At 39.2% G+C, this 24,206-nt stretch overlaps 1 protein-coding gene across 1 annotated transcript in view; it reads left to right on the forward strand.

Annotated features, from left to right (window-relative positions):
• Positions 1-24,206, forward strand: part of ANKRD26 (ankyrin repeat domain containing 26) — a 173,887-nt gene that overhangs the window by 7,633 nt on the left and 142,048 nt on the right. Inside the window, exons 4-6 of the mRNA XM_065405700.1 lie at positions 11,872-11,978; positions 14,625-14,762; positions 20,750-20,898. Of these exons, the coding sequence (XP_065261772.1) occupies positions 11,872-11,978; positions 14,625-14,762; positions 20,750-20,898 (394 nt within the window). The remainder of the gene's footprint in view (positions 1-11,871; positions 11,979-14,624; positions 14,763-20,749; positions 20,899-24,206) is intronic.

Below are 24,206 nucleotides of genomic sequence, written 5' to 3' on the forward strand. Positions count from 1 at the left end.
GCTAAATATCCCACCCCATCCCACTTCCATACTGTAAAAAGGTGCTTGAATAAGGAGCTGGATTTTAACTGGCTGTATGAGATAAAATCAGTCTCGGGTCACCCCAAATGACATGTGTCTATAAGTGTTATACACTTTTGAAGTAACAGGGACATGTCATTTGCTGACATGAAGCTTAGTTCATTAGAAGTATGCTGCTACATGTTGCATTCCCACCCTGCTTCCAGATTGTAAATAGATTTTGAATAAGGAGCTGGGTTTTGACTGGCTGTCTGTGGCAAAATATGTATTGGTTCATCAAAATGACATGTTCCTGAGACTGTTACTTTGTTAGGAAGAGATAAGGATATGTCACTTTTAGAGGTGAACCTTTATTTCTGGTCTGACAAATATATTATCCCAATTTTTATTTTGTGTTTTCTTTCTTAACATGTAATATGCATGTGAAAAACAACAAAAAGCAATATTCAATCAATTTGTTGCAAATCCAGCTGTAATGTTTTCACAGAAATTATATGATAGTTGCAAGTGAAAGTGCCGATAGGAACTTTGGTTTATTGTTAGACAAATTAAGAATAGGAAAAATGGCTAAATTTATTGAAATTTGTTTAATTTTTTTAAAGATATAAAAACATTTATTAGAGTTGATTTTTTTGATCTTTACCAGCAAAAATAATATGAAAACCCTGCATGGGCACAGTTGGCTCCCAAATAATTGTGTTTATTAACTATATGCAAACATACCGTGCCTAGATTAATGCATACTGCTGTCCTGAATGGTTTCTAAAATATAGAAAACAGTGAACACCACGAGAATGCTCACAAACTATTTCAAGGAATACTACTTTATTCCTGAATACTACAATTAGTTGAACCAGCTAGTGTCGTTAGTGTTGCTGTAAGACTCATACAGCCGCCACGTGACTTGGTACACTTCATTGGAATTTGGAGAACTCTACCTGTGGCTCGAATATCACCACCCCCTTTCTAAAATTCTGTCATAGAAATGCCAGCCCTGAAGTTGAGCAAGTTTGTGGGAACATACAAAATGATTCCCAGTGTTGTATGTTATCCCAACAACCTGTGATAACACCTTTGTTTAATGAACTTTACTGTTTACACAAATAATGTTGATGACTTCTGTTGAATTAATCAATATTTGAAATGTTATTTTAAATATTAATGCTATATGCAAGTTACCTTGTATAGTTCTACAGAGAGGTCATACGAAGGTTTTTTTCTGGACTAGGGGCATTTTATTTTTGTCTAAATAATCCGCGATTGGTATTTGAAAACATGTAGGTCACTTTGAGATATATCCTCCAAAATGCGTTGTGTTTTCTTTCAGCTTACTTGCTATCATACACAGAAATCTCTGAAGGAAGTAGGCAAGGGTTAAATTTTTAAATCTTTCTTGTGATCAGACTTATCTGCAAGTGTAACGAGTAAGATGCATGTTTCACCATTAATGAAATGACATACTCAATTAACGTAATCCATTGCACTTGTTCACTTTAATTCTGAAATTGTAAAATAAGTAAATAATTTGCTGTTTATTTTATTGTAATACAGTATTTTAATTGAGCAATTGTTGCTGTTGTTAGTGCTGATCAGTGGCGACACTTATATTTAAGCATTCCTAAGGATTTGTGTGATAAGACCCTGATTTACCCAGAAAGGAAGTTTCTGCATGAATTTCTGCCTAATTTCGTGCTGTCTGCCCTCCATAAGGAAGTTTTTATGGTCTGTAATCCTGACACAGCCAACTACTGTACCAAATATCCACATGGAGTGGGGAACTCTGATAAAGATATGTGTGCAGAAGATTTAGTAATAGGGTTTGATAGATTGAGAAATTTTTAGGTCAGAGGGGACCATTAGATCATTCGATCTGACCTCTTGTATATCTCCATAAAATTTTATCCGGTTGCCTTTGTATTCAGCCCTGTACCAATTTGTGTTTGACTAAAAAATATTTTCTAGAATGACATCCACTCTTGATTTACAGATATCAAGAGATGGAGAATTCATTACTTCTGGTGATAGTTTGTTCCAATGGTTCATCGTCCTCTCTATTAAAAATTTGTGCCTAATTTCTCATTTGAATTTGTCTGGCTTCAGCTTCCAGCCATTATTTTTTATTCTGCCTTTGTCTTTAGTACCGTGTTTTGTTTTGTTTTTCTTTTCTTTATATACAAGAAGGTACTTACATTTCATAATCAATTCATGTCTCAGTCTTGTTTTTGATAAGCTAAACAGATGAAACTCTTTGACTCTCTCTGTAAGGCATTTTCTCCAGCCCTTGAATCATTTTTGTGGCTCTCTTCTGTGCCCTGTCCAGTATTTCAACATTCTTTTTAAAATGTGGACACCAGAACTGTCTGCAGTATTCTAGTATCACTCTCACCAATGCCATAAACCGCGGTAAAAATCACCTCCATGTTCCTACTCAGTATTTCCATTTGTACGTACAAGGATGACATTAGCCCATTTTCCCACAGAATCGCACTAGGAGCTCATGTTCGGTTTCTTGTCTATATCATTTATGACTGGATAATGAAGTGTAGAATACATTTATAACATTTGTGGATGACACCACCCTGGGAAGGATTGCAAGCTTTTGGTGACAGAGTTAGAATTCAAGATGACCTTGACAAACTGGAGAAGTGGTCTGAAATCAACAAGATGAAATTCAGGAAAGACAAGTCAAAAGTACTACACTTAGGAAGAAAAGATCAAATGCACAAATACAAAATGGGAAATAACTGGGTAGGTGACAGTACTACAGAAAAGGATATGCAGGTTAGAGCAGATCACAAATTGAATATGATCCAATAGTGTCATGCAGTGGTGAAAAAGGCAAACATAATTCTGGGGTTTAACAACAGGAGTGTTGTATGTACGATATGGGAGGTAATTATTCAGGTCTACTCGGCATTGGTGAGGCCTCAGCTGGAGTGGTGTGTCCAGTTCTGGGCACCACACTTTTAAAAAGATGTGTAGAAATTAGAGAGAATCCAGAGGAGAGGAACAAAAATGATAAAAAGTTTAAAAAACCTAATCTCTGAGGAAAGGTTTAAAAACACTGGGTGTGTTTAATCTTTGAGAAAAGAAGACTGGGGAGGGACCTGAAAAGTCTTCAAATATGTTAAGGACTGTAATAAAGAGGATGGTGATCAATTGTTCTCCATGTCCACTTATTGTAGGACAAGATATAATGGGCTTAATCTATGGCAGGGGAGATTCAGGTAAGATATTAAGAAAAACTTTCTAAATATAAGGATAGCTAAGCACTAGAATATGTTATCAAGTGAGGTTATGGAATCCCTGTCATTGGAGGTTCGTAAGAGTGAGTTAGAAAAGCACGCCAGGGATGGTTTAGATCAGTGGTTCTCAAACTTTTGTACTGGTGACTCCTTTCACATAGCAAGCCTCTGAGTGCGACCCGCCTTATAAATTAAAAACACATTTTCATATATTTATAAATGCTGGAGGAAAAGCGGGGTTTGGGGTGGAGGCTGACAGCTCGCTACCCCCCATGTAATAACCTCGTGACCCCCTGACACACAGTTTGAGAACCTCTGGTTTAGATATACATGGTCCTGCGCCAGGGATTGGTCTAGATGACCTCTTAAGACCCCTTCAGGCTTACATTTCTCTGATTCTGTAACCACGAAATCCTTTTAAGAATCATTGCTTTCCAGGATTCAGTCCCCCATTTGGTAGGTTATCTGCATTCTTTGTTTTTAGATGTATTTAAACCTATTTTGTTTGAATCCAGATTGCTTTGTAGGACTGCTCTGTTCTCATCACTATTTACCTCTCCGCCAATCTTTGTCATCCACAAATTTTATCTTCAGTGTCTTTATATTTACTTATCGTTGGTGAAAATGTTGAGTAGCATTGGGCGTAGTCTGCATCCTTGCAGAACCCCACTAAAAACACCCATATTCATTGATGACTCTCCACTGACAACTATGATTAGAGACCTGTCAGTTAACCATTTCTTAATCCATTTAATGAATGCTTAATTGATATGTTATAGTTCTAACTTTTGAATCAGAATGTTGTGTGGAAATAAGTCGAAGTATATTATATTCTCTTCCACAGAGGTTCTTATACCGCACTCATCACTAGCATCTTCTAGTAGTGCATTAAGCAATGTGATTACACATCTCTCTGTCATATGCTGTTTGGTCTCTCATCCTCCCCAGGGATAGCAGCTTGTGTAGCAGAGTGTCTTGTTTTGGCAGTGTTTTAAGTTTTGTTTTTTATTAAACATACCTGTTGCTATGTGTTTATGTTAGAGAAGGCAAGGTCAAAGAAATGAACCTTGCAATTTGAGCAGAAAGTGGTGAGGATTGTGGTGGTGGTTAGTTTCTGGGGGAATTCATTCCACAGTGTGGGACCAGCCCCACAGAGAGTTCTGTCTACTACACAGACAAGCTCTACCCTTATTGTAGAGAGTTCCATTGTGCCCGAGGAGCAGAGTTGTTGACCAATGTCTTTGTTTTGGAGTGTAAGAAATGTTTTAGATATCCTGGGTCTAGGCCTCTGAGCTCCTTGAAAATTAGGACTGAGACCTTAAACTTGATTTAAGATTCCATGGGAAGCCAGCGTAAAGAGTGGAGGAGAGCTGTGATGTCTTCACGATAGCCTTTGTTGCTGAGGAGGTGCACTCCAGCATTCTGTACTAAATGGAATTTTCAAAGTGCTGAAGTCTTCGTGCCCTAGTATATCACATTGCTATAGTCCAGCTGAGCAGTGACAAAGGTATGAATAACTGAGGCCAAGTCATTGTTTGCTAGGATGGGATGGAGTCTCCTACCCATGTGGAGAGAGAGGGCAGAAAGCATTACTCAAAGCTGCTGCTATGTGAGAACTTAGTATCAGTGAGGAGTCCAGGAGTATTCCTAAACTATGGATCTAATAGACTAACTGTAGATGTGCAACTTCAACCAAAGGAGACTGCACTGTGGCTGCAAACACTTTGTCTTGATCAATCACACTTATAATGTCATCAAAGAATGAAATCGGGTTTGTTTGACAAGACTTATTTTCCATACAACATGTTGATTGGAATTAGTTATATTCCTGTTCTTTAATTCCTTAGCAACTGAATCCCATATAAGCATTTCCTTTTTTTTTTTTTTGGGTCTCGGATTGATGTCAGGCTTACTGGCTTATAGTTACCCAGGTCATACTGCTTGCACTGTCTGAATATTGGCACAGCATTAGTACTCAGGAATTTCCTTGGGACATAGATCTCCTGAGTCAGCTCTTTTAGGACTCTTGGGTGCAAGTTATTAGGGCCTGCTGATGGACTGGAAAGTAGGTCATCAGCCTCGTGATACAAATACATCATCCTGCTTCTTTTCAAATATGGAACAGAAATATTTATTGAACACTTTCTGCCTCATTAACAATTTTACCATCTCCATCTAATAATATGCCTTTTACTCCTGGGGGAATTCTGCACCAAAAAATTAAAAATTCCATGCACAATATTTTAAAATTCTGCATATTTTTATCAAAATAATGCAATATAATCAAGCTGGTTTCAATTATTTTGGCAATTTATTTTATTTAAACTACAATACAATGGATGGAGAATGGGAGTGGGGAGCATTGGAGGAAATCACCAACCCCCCCTCTATTAGTAATGTAGCTAGTATTGACCCTTTACTTCTTGTTATTAATCAACAAATATATGCAGCCATATGCTCAGTGTTAAATCATAGGCAACTGAAGAGCAAGTGAGGGCTGGGGACTCAAACTCACAATTTATATTGGCTACTGACCATCTCCAAAAAGGATCACATTTTGATAAGACATTTTTTCAGTCCAAAAATTTAGACCAGTTCTAATCGCTAAAGCACCATAAGCATTTATAAGGCCATACTGTCCTTTACAATAACGCTCCTTTACACCACTCTGGCAATGTAAAGGAGCCTTAACATTTTTACACCTGTTTTATACTCCTGGGGGAATTCACTAAGAACAATGGGAACAGTTCACTAAGCAGGCAGACTGCTACATTCTGCTCCGCCTGAGGGAACAGAGCCTGCCCCATGCCTGCATCTTCAGAAACACCCCAAAGCCCTGCCCCTCCACACTGAGCGTGCCGCAATAGCGAGCAAGAGGGATAGTGTCTCTTTCTATCTCTCTTACATGCATGACTGCCCAGCTCTCCCGCCCCCCCCGCGGTGATTTATGTCTCTACTGGCTGCTCTGGGTGCCCAAACCAACCTGCCTGCCCTGCTGGGGAGGGAACAGATGACCGCTCTTGCGGCTTCCCTTTGCTTCCCTGTCTGAAGTAATTTTTCTGCGGGGAAGCACAGAAATCTGCGGGGGCCATGAATTCTGTGCATGCTCAGTGACACAGAATTCCCCCAGGAGTAGCCTTTACCCCAATACCATTGCTAGATTTTTTTTTTTTAGTTCTTAATATCTTTTATAAACTCCTTATTGTCCTTAGCCCTGCCAGCCATAGATTTTTCCCTGATGTCTCTAGCATCCCTTCTCAATTTTCTACACTTCATAACTTCTAATTTCCCCTTTTTTCTAAGTCATATGCTGGCTTTTATTTCTAATTGCTGCCTCCACTTCGACAGTGAACCAGGAAGGACTTTTAATCAAAGTTGTCCTCCTTCTTAAGCATGGCATTTTGTCCATCTAATAAACTCTTCTTAAAGATCTCCCAATTTTCATGAAAAAAAATTCTTTTTTTCCCTCCCAATCGGTTTCATTCATAATTTTCCTCAGCTTTGAGAGATTAGCCCTCTTGAAGCGTCAATTATATATATTAATAGTTGAGACAATCTTCTGTTTATCCATATTGAATGTAATCAGGTCATGATCACTGGTCTCTAACCAACCACCAACATCCAGCCCAGTGACTAATTCATCTTTATCTGTCATAATGAGAACCCAAATAGTTACTTCATGTTGGGTGTAATACCTTCTGTGTTAATTATAGATGATAATTTTCTAAACTTTTAATAGCTGGAATGATGTTTTATTACTAGCTGCGTGAAACCTCCAGCATATGTCTCCCAAATTGAACTCCCCCATAATAGCACCATTTATGTCAATGCATTAAGCACCCGTAAGGAGTAACTCATCCTGTTCTGTGATTTCATTCAGCAACATGTAACCGACTCTCACCAGACTACATCATGGTCTTTATCGAGTGCCACCTGCTCCCCTTCTTTAACCCACTCTAGTCTTCCTAAACAGGTTATAGCCAATCCCACCATTCCCTCCAAGTTTCAGTAATGCCAATTATGTAATTTTTTTCTCATCAATGAGAGTTTCTGATTCCTCTTACTTGGTAGCATGGGTATAGAAGCAATTAAAAAATGTCATCTTGTTGTGTTGCCACATCAGTTTAGTTTGTTTGTGCCATCTTGAGTTTAACTTTTGTACCGTGTTTTCCTTCTTAGCACCTTCCACTTGTGTTAGTTGTTTAATGCCCTCGTAGCTGCTCCAGCTAGTTTCCAACCAAGGCTAGCACCCTACTTGTGAGATGCAGGCCATCCTATGTGTACAGCCCCCTCTCCACTGGAATGTGGCCTAGTGTTTCACAAAACCAAAACCTTCAGCCTCACACCAATTGTGTAGCCAACAGTTCTTTTCCAGTATTTTCCGCCTTCTCTCACTTATTGGATTGGTAGATCTCCAAGAAGATCACTTTCTTTTTCTTCTGCTCCCTTCCAAGATGCCTGAGGTCTTCTATATCTCAGTAATTCCATGTGATGCTGAGTTTATTGGTTCCAGCATGTATCATCAGCAGTGGAGACTTGCCAGACAACCTCATAATCCTGTCTAATCCTGCTATTACATCTCATATCATCACTCCATGGAAATAGCACACTGTCCTATTGTCCTTGTGTCCCTTGCTGAATTTTCTGTCCATTCTTCTTAATGTGGAATAATCAGTTATGATTGTTTGAATTCTTAGAATGGTTGAAGAACCTCTCTTGGTTGCTGTTTATTTTATACTGCAAGGATACCACCCATCAAGTGTGATCTCTGTAAGCTTTCTGTTCCATTTCTCCAAAGAAGTTCTTTTGTCGTTGACTGGCTAAGTATCTGAAAATGTTTTGATACTTCTAGAGACAAGATGAGTGAGGTTTCAATTTACGCTTCCAGACCACGTATTTTCTCCTCCAGTATGGGCACCAGCTTGCATTGCGTACATCAGAAATCTATTCTGTCTTCCAGCAGAAAGGAAATATAGCACATCCAAGGCAGGTCACAGCAGTTCTCTCATAATCCATATCTGCTAACTGGTGTAGTCATCCCTAAAACAGCAATCATACTCCTTCTCCAAACTCCCACCAAAACTGGTTTGCCACTCCAGTTCACCTGGCAACTGACTTACATACTAAGACACAATGCTGAGCTTCCTCCCTCACAAACAAGGATGGAATAACCACTCAGAGATTGCAAACCCTTGTTCTGTTCAAAGCCCCAACAGTCCCAGTGACAAGGCCCTCCTTGAGACACAAACAGACTTGTCTCACTTGGCCAGTTCAAGAGCATACAGCCCAGCCACAGAACCCTCACGAAGAACAAACAGATGGAACAAATACAGGACTTGCCAAGTCCTTCTACCTGCAAGCCTAGGATCTACAACTTCACCCTCTGAAACTGCCCTGTTTGCCCCTCCTGTTACCCTGCTAAAGGGCGTGTATGCTTTGGGGTCAGTGGAGGAGGCTGGTGGTATCGGCCATAATTTTTCACAAAGAAAAGTTTCAAGTAAGGGAGTTCCATGTCTCAGCTACATCAGAACAGTTTAACTTTTGTGGCGACATATCACTTGGGGTAACCCAAGAGTTATTTTGTCATGTACAGTCAGTCAAAATCCTGCTCCTTGTTTAAACTCCATATACAAAATGCAAGTGGAGTAGGGATGTGAGGTGTGGCAGCATGCTGTTCAAGAATGAAGCTTCAGGTCAGCAAGAAGCCTGACCCATCTCCTTCAGAATAGTCTGACAGTAACAGGGATGTGTCATTTGGTGTGACCTAGAATTTATTTTATCATGTACAGCCACTTAAATCCCAGCTTATCTGATTATTTAATTAATAAATAAAAAAATTAAGTAATTAGTAATTTACATTTTTATCACATTGAAGCAGATTAATCTGATGAACTTTCTAAAAATGTAAACTTACATGGATATATTTTTAAATAATTTTGGCCTTCAAATAAGGACCCATAAATAAGTTGCTGGTACCACAAAAAAGGAATCAACTTCAGCCTCTTTGGGGGCTGGCCCTTTTAAGAAGTTGCCAGAATCCCACAGAAAAGGGAAATTCAGCAGCAGAGCTGCCAGCAGCACCAGGGATCAGGGTAAAGAATTAACACCAGGTCTATGCTAGGAAAGCTTTGCTGGTACACTATATTGGCAAAGGGCTGCTAGTGTGGACACAGATTATACCAGCAAAGTTGCGCTTCCTTTCCCTCCTCGAGCGAAATAAGCTGTACTGGCAAATGCACAGTTCTGCTGGTATAACTGTGTCTACACTTGAAGCTTTTGCCTGCAAAACGATGTCAGTCTGGGATCACACCGCTAACTGATGTAGCTGTGCTGATGAAAGTTTGCAGTATACACCTGGCCTAATAACTGAGACCGCAGCTTTTGTGGTCCTTCCACAGAACCATATCCTTGGGGGCACATGGCCCCAGCAGCCCCCTTCCCCTTCCAGAAGCTAAAAGGTGGTGTCTTTACAACCTCAGGAACTTTGATGATATTAGCAGTTCCAGACTGTAATCTGCTTTATGAGGTTGGGAGATTGCCTGGCTGGTGCGGGTGATGTTACAGTTGGAGAGGGGAGGAATAGTGGTGTAATTTATGGACTGTTGTCAGTAGCGCTTTTGCCATTCTGAATTGCAGAGTTATCAAAGTATATGCTCCATATTAATCAAAGAACCTTTTCCTCTGCTGGTATATGATACCTGCAAGGACCCATCCCTAGCCCTGAACTGTAGTAGAGGGGATGGGAGAACTCTCAAGCCTCAGTGCGGAAGGCATCCCAGAGGAAATAGGGCTTTATGTACATTGTCTAAAGGAGTTGTGGGGATAGTTTGTTAGTTCTTTTTCATGAAAGGAAACAAGTATGTTTGGTAGAGAGGCAGTTGCAGATCATTTTTCCACGTTCTAGCCAGACCAACAAATAGTATAAACATAATAAGCAAGTCCAGGTCACTTTTATGAGGATAGAAGTGGGAAATGTTAAGTGAGCGCCAGGTGTTATGATTTGGTAGAAATTGTTTTTAATGATTATTTTAAATAAAATCAAAAACAAACAAAAAAGTTAAATTATATGGTACTATCAAGCTGGGACCTTGTTAATTTTTATACTGCTATACAGTAATACAGTTAGTTTTTCCCCTCCTAATGTTCATTACTGGCTGTGTCTTGTTTTATCCTAGGCTGTAATTTTTAGAAGCATGGACCATGTCTACCATTGTATTTGTAAAACATTCAATGTTGGGGCATTTGGGTACTATCATAATATACTAAAGGTGTTTTTAATATTTTTAGAGTTTTTTATTAATATCCAGTGAAAAGAAACAAAATGAATATATACATCTTTCAGATAGCCCAACGGACTCTAAACATGAATGATCTGTCTGCTCTAATTTAAACTGTTGTAAATATGGAGTAACTCCATTGAAATTGATGGAGTTATATCTCTATAATAGCAGTGTAAATAAGGAAGCAAGATGACTACTCTTCTGAATAAAAGAGGGCATCTATAAAATCTTGAAATTGAAAGATTGAAAAATAAGAACTGAATCTTTCCTTAGTTTCTGTGTCTGTGGTGTCATCGAGGAAAATACAAGCTTCAACAAGATACTGTAAACTGAATTTGGGAATAAAAAAATAACCTCATGCTCAGACATTTTATTTTATATGCAGCAATTTGCAAAGTAATTATTCTATCACATAGTACTTGGTCAAAGTTAGCGATAGGTCATTGGAGCTGGGACAGGGATGCTTGTCTAAAGAATCAAATTATGTAAAGATCAGTCTTGATAGTCTGATCTCAGTACATTCTAAAGTAGTATAGAAATTTAGGATTTGCAGCTTCTGTGTTGTCTAAAGTTCCTCAGAATTCAAAAATTTTAAATTATGAAGTTTTTTCACTAGTGTGAATAAGATTTTAGTGATCAAATGTGTTATGTTATGTTACATGTGCAATGGCATATGTAAAATTTAATTTTTGGTCTCTGTCAAGCTTTAAGTGGAAAGTATACACATCACAAAACCTACCATTATTATTTTGTTGGCAGTCTCACCATAGATTATATCAATTAGATGAGCTTGGACAGTGAACCTGCCTACCAGCTTTACCCTACTATCAAGGATGAGGAACTTTAGTGGATCAGTATGGGGAATTTTGTGCCACTGTGGCCTGAGCTATGTGTGTTGTATAGATAATAATGTTTTATTTCAGTGTACAGTGTTGTGTTAGCAGATTTTATGATTGCAACGTTCTCTTTTTTTAAAAAAAAAATCCTTCAGTTATCAGCAGGGTGTTGTAGCTGTGTTGGTCCCAGGATATTAGAGACAAGGTGGGTGAGATAATATCTTTTATTGGATCAACTCCTGTTGGTGAAAGAGACAGGCTTTTGAGCTACACAGATCTCTTCTGAAGGTTGTCTCTTTCACCAACCAAAGAGCTCTTTGTATCTCAAAAGCTTGTTTCTTCCACCAAGAAAAGATATTACCTCATCCACATTGTCTCTTTTTAGTTATTAATCATATAAAATCTAACTTTTATTTTAAATAGAAAGTAGGAGTGTGTGCATGTGCACAATACATCCTACGGAAAAAATCATTTATCTTTATTCCATAGGAGGGATATACACCACTTACTATTGCTATAACTGAAAATCACCAAGAGATGGTACAGTTTCTTCTTAGAAAAGGAGCCGATGTACATGCTAGAGACAAGTCTAAAAGGTAAAGTATAGGTCAAACTATTCTTGACTAATCTACAGAATAAGCAGTAGCCCAAAATTGTGGACGTTACAAAAGTAATACAGAGGCAGGTCCTCTGGTGTAGCTGATCTTCACAAAGCACAGATCAAAGATGTCTGTAAAAAAGGTACGTTAAAGCCTGCAAACAGCCCAATGATCAGTGTGATGTGGAATGATCTGAATCCACCCACTTTCCTCTGGCCTTGGCTACGCTTCCTTGCTAGATCTGCATGAGGGAAGTGCTGTTTTGTAAGAAAACCTATGCCATCTAAGCAAAATCTGGATTATTCTGGCTATACTAGATTCCACTGGTGGTGTGGCACAAAGTGGAAAAGAATCTGTCCCTTAGCTTCTTTCTTGCTAGATGTCTACTTTTGAGAATAACCATGGTCATGAATAACCATTACAAATACATTTTAAAATGTGTAATCCTCCAATTTTGTATTAATTAGCCCAGCAAGGTTTATTTTTAGCAGAAGGTGATTGCATGAATAAGGAATTCAGATTATATCAAATTCTGATCAGGGGATTAATTGACACTTATCTTAGATGCTTCCCTTTTCCAGCAAGTGGAAGAAACCCCAATTCTGGATGGTTAGGAGTTCTTTTACTGCATAGTAAGGCCTAGGAGAGCCGGACTTCATTCTTGCAGCAACTTCAGTTCTTTAACAGCTTGCTGTGTGTGCCCTTGATACACATGTCGTGGTATCCTAATGAAGACTTAGTAGAAGGAATGATCCTAGCATGTGCAGCTCACAAGTGATCATCTTCCCAATGTGGATTTAGTCTGCTAGTGCAAAATCATGTATATTTTGCTGCTGGCAGGTCTCCCTAAACCAGACTTGTGATTGACTATATCTCACTTCAAGTGCAAAATAGAGTAAATCCTCTCTGAGAAATTATATTTCTGTGGGTTGGCTGCCATATTATTTGTGCCTGTGCAGTAATAAGTGCAGAAGGAGTCTGCAGTTTGCAGAATACATGCCATGTAAAATGAGTATGTCTATGTGATAAAAAGAAGAGCTTCTTGGTTTCCTGTCAGAAAGTAGTCTACTTGGAAGCCATATTCAGTATTTGTGAAGAAAGATTTTTCCTTGGTGAAATTTCAGTTCCTATATCTGTTTCATTGCACATTCAAAAATGGTATGGCTATAATACATCCCCTTAATATTCTTACAATCTGCTTGATTACGGGTATGGGAGAGCACTATAAATGTTGTTAAGTAAACAGCCAAGTATGCAAACTCCTTTCATATTGACTTCTGGAAACTGAACTATTGTTCTTATCTTGGGTTCATCATCTAATACAGGGGTGGGCAAACTACGGCCCGCGGGCTGGATCCGGCCCCTCAGGGCTTTGGATCCAGCCCGCGGCGCCACCGGCACAACGTCCCTGCAGCCCCCAGGCCGGGGGGCAGAGGGCTCCATGCGTTGCCTCCAGGCACCGCCCTCCACAGCTCCTGTTGGCCGGGAAAGGGGGAACCGCGGCCAATGGGAGCTTCAGGGGAGGTACCTGGAAGCACGGCAAGGGCAGCACACATGGAGCCCTCCGGCCCCGCCTTCCCCAGGGGCCACAACACTTCTGGGAGCGGCACGGGGCCAGGGACAGGGCAGGCGTGCCCTGGCCCCAGTGCGCGCCAGAGCCGCTTGAGGTAAGCGGTGCCGGGCCAGAGCCCGAACCCCTCTTGTACCCTGCCCCCCCAACTCCCTGCTCTAAGTCCCCGCCTGCACCTCGCACCCCGCCTGCACCTCGCACCCCTCCTGCACCACAACTTCCTGCCCTGAGCCCCCTCGTACACCCGCACCCCTCCTGCATCCCAACCCCCTGCCCTGAGCCCCCTGCTGCACCCTGGACCCCTGTGCACCCCAACCCCCTGCCCTGAGCCCCCTGCCGCACCCCTGCACCCCAACCCCCTGCCCTGAGCCTCCTCCCGCAGTCCGCACTCCTCCTGCACCCCTTCCCTGAGCCCCCTCGCATACCCTGCACCCCTTCTGCACCCCTTCCCTGAGCCCCCTCGCATACCCTGCACCCCTTCTGCACCCCAACCCCCTTCCCTGAGCCCCCTCATACACCCCGCACCCCTCCTCTGCCCCAATCCCTTGCTCTGAGCCCCTTCCTGCACACCGGTTCCCCTCCCACACCCCCTCACGCACCCCAACCCCCTGCCCTGCATACAATTTCCCCACCCAGATGTTGCCCCCGTCCAAAAAGTTTGCCCGCTCCTGATCTAATAAGTCCTCTTCCACTGACTTCTGCAGCCATTCTTTTTCTATAAAGAGACTTTTAGGAAAGAATTCCCACTGGTAGTACCAGACTGGTGGTAGGCCTAGTAGTGAGTTGAATTAGTGTTAGTAGAAGTAAGAATTTTTTGGAAAATTCCCTAATTCAAACATATCTTCTATATTGTTAGTGTTATACTAACTTGTAAGAAGACTGAGTGCAGTAGTTTATTTTCCCTTCTGTTTACGCTTGAGTCTGAATTTTTTGGGTGTCTTGTTTTGATTTTGTTTAACTTGCGCTAGGAAGAAAGAGAATAATTATGTTTTGAGAACAAATAGGGATTAAAAAAATTAAGGTGAAAGATCATATAAATTGATATGTTAAATGTCGTCTTGTGGTTGTTTTAGAACACCCCTCATGATTGCTGCCTCTGGAGGAGAGCTTAGTTTAATAAAAGTTCTCCTTCAGTACGGTGCTGACGTTTCCCATAAAGATATAAATGGATGGACATCTGAGGACCATGCTCTTATTGGTGGATACTCTAGGTAAGTTTTTACCCCTCTTTCAAAACTGTAGATTTGATAATGGAATCCTTGGTAGCAACTCCATAGTTCAATGATGTATTGAAATTTTTATTTCAAGTTTGAAAAAGAATTTGAGGACTTCTGTATCAAACCTGTGTCTGAGCCATTGGAGTGGGTGGGTGAGATTCTGTGGCCTGCCCTGTGCAGGAGGTCAGACTAGATGATCATAATGGTCCCTGCTGACCTTAAAGTCTATGATTCTATGATTCTGTTTCACGCCTCAGTGATTGAATTTAGTCTTCAAATTTGGCATGATAACTTGTCAAAAGACAGTTGAAAGTTCCATGTTGATAGAACATACAATATTCATATGTATTTATTTAAAAATCTTGAGGTATTCCTCCACAAAAAAACCTTTGTTAAATTGGAATTTAAGTTGCTAGACTGCATATTGTGCAATACAAAACCTAAAAAGCAAGGAAATAAGCAGTTAAATCATTCAGCATTACATCTGGATGTCATCTGTCAGTTCTCCATCTCAACCTCAACAACTAATATAATTAACCTGTAGAACTCATTGCTACAATAGATCATTGAGGCCAAGAGCTTAGTAAGGTTAAAAAAGATTAGACGTGAATGAGAACATGCACAGATTAGATAAGATACATTTTTGAAAAGGTTGTATTGTCATGTTTCAGGACATAAGCCAACCAGTAGCTGATGGGTATTAGGAAGAAAATTCCCTTAAGGATTTTCTTAAAATAACTCCTGTTATTTTTGCGGATACAGACTAACACGGCTGCTACTCTGAACCCTTAAGGATGGCAATTCCATGGTTGTCTGCAAGAACTGGCCACTGTCAGAGACAGGGCACTGAAACACTGGTCTGATCTAGTATGGAAATTCCTATTTTCCTAGAAAAGAATAAATATATCCATAAAGTTTTAATCATCTACCCCTATCAGAGGCTCTTGCAGGCTTCCTAAGATCCCTGGGGTATCTGGCTGCTCCAGGTAGCATTTACTGCCCTTACTGACCTCCTCAGTTCCCAGTGTTTTGTAGGGTTTCTTGCCATTTCAGAATTAGGCATTCCTCATGGCATTGAGACAATAACACTTAGGTTTTTTTTTTTTTTAAAGAAGTAAAAAAATTTGTTGAAGTTTTAACAGGTTTACAAATCCTTGCTGGGTAAATATCAGAGACTAAATTATTACTACATATGAAGCCTCCTCATCATACGTTTGTTACAAAATGTCAACAAAATGGGGTTAAATCTTGTTTCAGTTGCACAGAGGGACTAAGCAGGGATGTCTGTTTTCTCCTTTACTTTTGCACTCGCTATCAATCCTTTTGCACAGAGAATAAGGACAAATAAATCTATCATAAGAATTAAACTTGCAGGAACGCATCAGAAAATAGCTTCATATGCAGATGATGTAATATTATTTTTTTTATCTAAACCAAATATTTCCCTAAAATTAGTTTCTAAAGAAATCCATGACTTTGAGAAAGCATCTGGATTTAAAGTAAATTATGCCAAATCTGAAATGCTAGCTAAAAATTTGCCAGATTCTGAAAAGTAATTCCTTTAGAAAACATTTTTGTACACATGAGCAACAAATTATATAAGATACCTGGACATTTAGATCTCAAACAGCCTAGAAGAGCTCCAAGATTTAAATGTCAAACCACTACTTCAGCAAATGAAAAAAGATCTGGAGTGCTGGTGGAAGCATGCAATTTCTTTTTTTGGGAAGAACAGCCCAGTCAAAATTAACATTTTGCCAAGGATAGCTTGTTTCCAAATCTTTCTGTGATCATCCCAGATTAGACCCCAGCCAGATTTTCAAAGAATCATAGATTATTAGGGGTGGAACAGACCTTGGGAGGTCATCTAGTCCAATCCCCTGCTCAAAGCAGGACCAACACCAACTAAATCATCCCAGCCAGGGCTTTGTCATGGGGTTGTTGGAATTTATGTGGAATAAGAAAAGACCAAGAGTGAATGCAGATACTTTGTACAGACCCATTAAACGGGCTGTGCTACCTGTTCCAAATATTCTATGGTACTGTCAAGCCAACCAGCTCAAAGAAATTGTGTATTGAGGGCTTTCTAACCCAGCCAAACACTGGGTCTTTGTTGAATAAGAAAATTTTGGCCATGTAAACATTGTTTTGGCTACCAATGATTAATAAAAAATTATGCCCTCCAGAAATTTATACACATCTTTTAGCAAAGGCTACTTTATGGATTTATGATAGGAGATAAATTATTTTCCCTCACTGATGACACCCATTGCAAATAATCCAGATCTTAACCAAAATCATGAATGAGAGAGCTTTAAGGATTAGGAGAGCCATGAAATATATAAGGTTGGCCTGCTATTCCATGAAGAAACTTTTCTAACTTATTTAGAGATCAAAACTAACTTTAACTGGCCTGCTCTCTTATGGTACCAATGCTTTCAAATTAGGCATTATGTTTCTCAACATTTAGAACAGCTGTTTTGTATAGAAAGCTAAATTTAATAGGAGTAGCAGCATCTGGTCAATTAAAAAAAAATTATAACTAATTTATATTGGGGCTGTCAAGAGATTCCAAAAATTAATCGCGATTAATTACGTGATTAAAAAGATTAAATATTTTAAATATTTTTGGATGTTTTCTACATTTTCAAATATATTGATTTCAATTATAACACAGAATACAAAGTGTACAGTGCTCACTTTATATTTTTTATTACAAATGTTTGCACTGTAAAAAACAAAAGAAATAGTATTTTTCAATTCACCAATTACAAGTACTGTAATGCAATCTTCTTTATAATGAAAGTTGAGCTTACAAATGTAGAATTATGTACCAAAAAAACTGTATTCAAAAATAAAAAAATGTAAAACTTTAGAGCCTACAAGTCTGTGATGTTGCACTCCATATTCTTTATGAAAATATGCTTATGATATGAATATGATATAACTGAGATGTACTTTATGCTAGATGGGTCTTGTAAGGTATCACTGGAAAGGTTATAATTTACTGTATGTGATTATCCAATCTGTATGCCTGTATAATTTCTGTATCTGAAGTTAGGACTATGTATCTGTATATCAACTATGCTACTTTGGGTGACGCCCGCTGCTAACATTTCAGGTACAGCAATGGAAAAGCCAGACAGGGCTGATGGCCCATCAGATATCGAAAGGCACTTCAGATTCTTAAACCTTGGGTCGAGTGCTGTAGCTATCTTTAGAAACCTCACATTGGTACCTTCTTTGCGTTTTGTCAAATCTGCAGCGAAAGTGTTCTTAAAGTGAACAACATGTGCTGAGTCATCATCTGAAACTACAGTAACATGAAATATATGGCAGAATTAGGGTAAAATCGAGCCGGAGACCTACAATTCTCCCCCAAAGAGTTCAGTCACAAATGTAATTTATGCATTATTTTTTTAATGAACGTCATCAGCTTGGAAACATGTCCTCTGGAATGGTGGCCGAAACACGAAGGGGCCTACAAATGTTTAGCATATCTGGCACGTAAATACCTTGCAGTGCCGGCTACAAAAGTCCCATACGAATGCCTGTTCTCACTTTCTGGTGACAATGTAAATAAGAAGTGGGCAGCATTATCTCCCGTAAATGTAATCAAATTTGTTTGTCTTGGCGATTGGCTGAACGAGAGGTAGGACTGAGTGGATTTGTAGGCTCTAAAGTTTTACATTGTTTTGTTTTTGAGTGCAGTTATGTAACCAAAAAACCCCTTCATTTGTAAGTTGCACTTTTACGATAAAGAGATTGGACTACGGTACTTGTATGAGGTGAATTGAAAAATACTGTTTCTTTTATTATTTTTACAGTTCAAATATTTGTAATAAAAAATAATATAAAGTGAGCAGTGTACACTTTGTATTCTGTGTTGTAATTGAAATCCATATATTTGAAGAGGTAGAAAAACATCCAAAAAAATTAATAAATTTCAATTGGTATTCTATTGCTTAACAATGCGATTAAAACTGCGATTAATCGCAATTAATTTTTTAAATCATAAATTTTTTTCAATTAATCAAGTGAGTTAACTGCGATTAATCGACAGCCCTAATTTATATCTTTGCAGACAGCTTTTCTAAAAAAAAAAAAAGACTTTATATAACACACTAGAAAAAGGACCTGGGTAGGCAAATTACCCCAGAGGAATGGGGTTTGATCTGCAAAAGGGGACCAGCACGCTCAGTCTGAAGCACAATAAAAGAAATTTCCTTTGAATTACTGTTTCAATGGTACCTCACACCAGTCAGGTAAAAAATATATAGAGATTGAATTGGGATAATGTTGGATAAATTGTGGTAAAAGAGGAGATTTTATGTATATATTGTGGACATGTCCAGTCATTAGAGAGTATTGGAATTCAATCTGTAAGCAAATATCACAAATTGTTGGATATTTATTACCAAATGATACTTTGGTAGTCCTCTTGAAGATTCTTGCAGAAATGATCACACTGAAGGAAATGAAGAATTAATCTCTCATCTGCTAGTAGCTGCTTGGCTACTGATAGCCATTCCTTGGAAAAATAAAAATAGTCCAACCATAGAGGAATGGTTCAAAAAATATGAGAGGTGGTTGTTATGAAAAATTAACACCAATTATGTACCCAGCAAAATAGAGAACAAATAGATTCTTAGATATTTGTATATCTTTTTATTCAATACTCAAAGTACATTCAGCTGCATAACACCCCAGCACACCTGTAATTTTTTTCAAATATTAAGATTTGATAGACATGCCTGGCCTGTTAAATATGTGTCATCAGAGATTTCACTCAATTTAATAGTCACTAGGAACAGCATGTCGTAGGTGTTGTAATGATACTCTATAACGGGGTAGGCAACCTATGGCACGCGTGCCAAAGACGGCATACGAGCTGATTTTCAGTGGCACTCACACTGCCCGGGTCCTGGCCACCAGTCTGGGGGCTCTACATTTTAATTTAATTTTAAATGAAGCTTCTTAAACGTTTTTAAAACCTATTTACTTTACATACAACAATAGTTTAGTTATATATTATAGACTTATAAAAAGAGACCTTCTAAAAACGTTAAAATTTGTTACTGGCACGCGAAACCTTAAATTAGAGTGAAAAAATGAAGACTCAGCACACACCTTCTGAAAGGTTGCCGACCCCTGCTCTATAATATGGTAACACCCTGTTAAATAGAGTCATCTGATAACTATATTCCTGTATAATGTCTCTTTAAACAAAAGCTCACTATTGTAATGATTATTGTTTTGTTTCTGATATTTACATGGAAAAGACTTGCAAACCTGTTAATACACCTCTACCTCAATATAACGCGGTCCTCGGGAGCCAAAAAATCTTACCACGTTATAGGTGAAACCGCGTTATATCGAACTTGCTTTGATCCGCCGGAGTGCGCAGCCCCGCCCCCCCGGAGCACTGCTTTATCGTGTTATATCAGAATTCGTGTTATATCGGGTTGCGTTATATCGGGGTAGAGGTGTACTTCCTATATAAATAGTTTAGGTTTGTTAGACCTTTTTTTTTTTAAACATTAGAAAGTCTTTATTCTTTAATTGCCTAAAGGTTTCAAAAGTGCCTAAATCCCAATAAAAGTCAATTATATGCTCTAGAAAATTTTATCCACATTCTCCATTAACTCACACCAAGAAAATCCCGTCACAACAAGATTATGATCCTGCAATTTGATCTGTATTTGAGGAGCTGCATTGACATCAGAGGAACTCCATGCATGTTTAAGGGTCTGCCGATGCAGATCAGATTGCAGGTTAGGTATCTAAATTATTAAAATATATATTTAAAATGTTAGTTTACAGTTAAAATTGTACCAGTAGCCTCTAATACAGTGAAATATTGTACATTATCTTTTTAGATCTCACCATGAATAATGGATGTTACTGTTTATAGTAAATATTATATATTTAAATGTCACATTACTATTTCCCTAATGTGTTTTCTTTCTGTCTATGGGTAGTCTTGGTAAACAACTTTCTGAGTATGCCAACTGGAAAAATGTAGAAAAACCTTCTCCAAACAATACAAAAGGCATGTCGGTGTTTAGCAGTCCAGACAGGGTTGGAGATGTTGATTTTGCTTTGGGCGCACCTGCTACAGATAAAGAAGGTAGGATTGTTAAAAAAAAATTCAATTAAATGAAGAGTCTGTAGCTATTTTACTCACACATCTTGTTAAAACTGTTTTTAGTCATCCAGCAAAGGAAAGAGAGTGACCAATCTGGGAAGTTTTGTACGTGCTCCCATCTCTCATTAGTTGGCTATGGATCTCAGCAGATTCTTGTTGCACCTCCTGTGGCTGGTTGTGATCTGTCTTGCCAAAGGATTGCAGCCTCCTCCCCACCAGATCTCACTAGGATATATACAAAAAAATTCTGCTGTTTTAAAAATATGGGAACTGAAATAATATATTTGTTCAGGCATGTAATTTTTCCTGCTGCCTGTTCACTTCTGATGTGGTGAAACCGCGTACAGAAAACTGCAGATCAATCCATACATTAAGACAGGAGATTTCTTCTTTCTGCAGTAAGGAAGTGATAGAGAAATTCAGTATAAGAACACGTCTCTATATTTGGCTTCCACTGAATTTGCGTGTGTGTGTGTATATAATATATGTGCAACCTTAATTAGGCTGTTTAAAATAGAAGGAGTGGGTTAACTTTTATTTGTCACCTTCAGTCACAGTTTTCTGTTTCTGTCATAACTAAGCTGTTGTGAAATTTTTTATGATATTACAAAGTATTATGGCTTTGTGTAAACAAACTCATAAACAGTAAAAATATAGTTTTTGTGTATACATTATGTCCTTTAAAATAATTAGGTACATTGTTGGACAAAGTTTTGCTTTGTTTTTGGTTCTTACATAATGTCATTTTGTAAACTAATGTTTAATTTAGTTAAGTAATGCACTGAGTAGAAACACAAATTATGAATAGTGACATGATCATGATATAAATATCTTTATATGGGAAAAGAATCCATTAAGGAACTTACAAAATCTAATCTACAACTACAAGCCTCTGAGGCACTAAATTCCATAAACAAAACGTATTTTCCCACCTTGAAATCCCCCTTTACCATGTAAAGTACAAGCAATATAAATCACTCAGGTTTATTATTTTAAATTAAGATTTCATATTGTTTATGATATCAATACATAATCATTAAATGTAACCATGAGGTGAGTGGACACAGCTGATATCATTCAAATGCAGCAAATCACACAATTTTTGAAAATTTTGAGGAAGTATGTGAGCAAAGCAAAACACAGCAGGTTCACCCTTACTCTCCTTTTTCCTTCCCAAAAGACTAAACCAAATTTAGGGCCAAATCCTGTTCCAGCCCTGCTCAGTGACATGGCGCTGAACTCCTTGGTCCTGCCTGATTCTGTATGTGGAGTGCTATGTGTGCTGGTATCTTGAAGAATTAAATCTTGTGATTTGGGGCTCCACACACCACCCACACACAAATCAAATTGTAGCTCCCTCCCAAAAGACTGTGATGCGGCTCCTGGCCTTGAGGGTTTGATGGCTAAAAGCTGTGCACATGCCTACTGATCCTGTAGTGACAGGTCTCATGACTGACAGTCACACATGGAGTTTGTGTGGCTCAAAGAACAATACTATTTTATAGTTCCAAAGTGGAGCTACTGGCTGGGAGGGAAGGATGAACCGTTGGGCCAAATAACACCTCCATCTCCTGCGTAATTACTGTCGTCTGTGGAACCACCTGGTATTGCTATTACAGATAAACAGAACATGCGTGAAGACTTCTTAGTACCCATATAATGTACATACCTGAATAAAAACATTGCAGCTGAGAGAAAAAGGCTCAGGGAAGAGTATACCATCCCTCCAGTTTACTGAGCCCAGGTCTCAAAGGTTCATTTTTCTTCTTTGGTTGTGATGGCACTTAAATGATCTCTCTGGACCACTTCTCTCCTAATGTTGCATTTCTGAAGCGGTTAGTACAGGTGCGTGATGGCACTGACCTGTGGAGATGCAGAAGGGCTGTCTGGAGATGTGAAGTTTATTTGAGTTCTTGGTCTCCTGAGCAGTTCTGGCAGTTCTGTGACTGGAAAGCAGGCATGGACCCTGTCTGCACCCTGTTCTGCATACTCAGGATTATTCACACTGTTGCAAAGCCAGAATAATCAGGAATTGGGATCTAACATGCTTCCTATAAGAGATTGGAATATGGCTTTTGAAGTCTTTTCAATAAAAATAAAAGGAGGTAATTTCACCGTTTGTCCTTTAGTTGAGATTATGCTATTAGATCAGCAGTTTGTCATATTCTTGTATATGCAGGAAATCTCATGGCTCATTTTGGTCAATTTCACGGTCATAGGATTTTAAAAATATTTCATAATTTCAGATATTTCAATCTGAAATTTCAAGGTATTGTAAGTGTAGGGGTCCTGACCCAAAAAGGAGTTGTGTGGGGGGGCGGTCGCAAGGTTATTATAGGTGCTACCCTTACTTCTGCGCTGGAGGTGGCGCTGCCTTCAGAGCTGGAGAGCGGTGACTGCTGGCTGGGATCCCAGCTCTGAAGGTAGAGTTGCTGCCAGCAGCAGTAGTGCAGAAGTAAGGATGCCATGGTATGGTATTGCCACCCTTTCTTCCGCGCTGCTGCCTGCAGAGCTGGGCCTCAGTCAGCAGCCACCACTCTCTGGCCACCCAGCTCTTAAGGCAGCGCAGAAGTAAGGGTGGCAATACCGCAACCCCCCGAAAATAACCTTGCGACCCTCCTGCAACTCCCTTTTGGGTCCAGACTCCCAATTTGAGAAACGCTGGTTTTCCCCCATGAAATCTGTATAGTATAGGGGGAAAGCACACAAAAGACCAGATTTCACAGGAGGAGACGAGATTTCACGGTCCGTGATGCGTTTTTCATGGCCATGAATTTGGTAAGGCCCTACTCATTAGCCAGTCTGATGCTGCTGCGTTTCAAGCACCAAATCTTTATTGTAGTGAAGGGGTGTGATTATCTCTTCCTTGTTTCTTCTTTCTTTGCCTTTCTCTGTTTGCAAACTGTTGTTAGTAATGAATAAAGAAAGTTTCTTTAAAGAAACACTTTGCAGGATTCCTTATCCCAAGGCTGATAGACCTCCCCTTTTTCTTAAGGTTTTTTTGGCCTTTGTAGGATGGATCAGGAGATAGGTCCTTACTAGCTGTTGAGCACCATCCTTTACCTACTTTAAATACTGTTATAAAAACAGCCATGTAAGTCTTTTTTGACCAAGGTTGTCAGAGGAGCTCCCCATAGGAGTTTGCTTCATCAGCTGTTGTTCTGTCTCTTCTCTGGATCCCAATGATGCCCCATTGATGTATCCTTTCTTATTCACGCCCTACCTTCCAGTTGGGTCTGGTCAGGTGTCCAGGTGGTGTTTCAACAACTATTTTTTTTAGTGCCTGCTTT

The sequence above is a fragment of the Emys orbicularis genome, chromosome 1, assembly GCF_028017835.1.
Source record: "Emys orbicularis isolate rEmyOrb1 chromosome 1, rEmyOrb1.hap1, whole genome shotgun sequence".
Taxonomy (NCBI): domain Eukaryota; kingdom Metazoa; phylum Chordata; order Testudines; family Emydidae; genus Emys; species Emys orbicularis.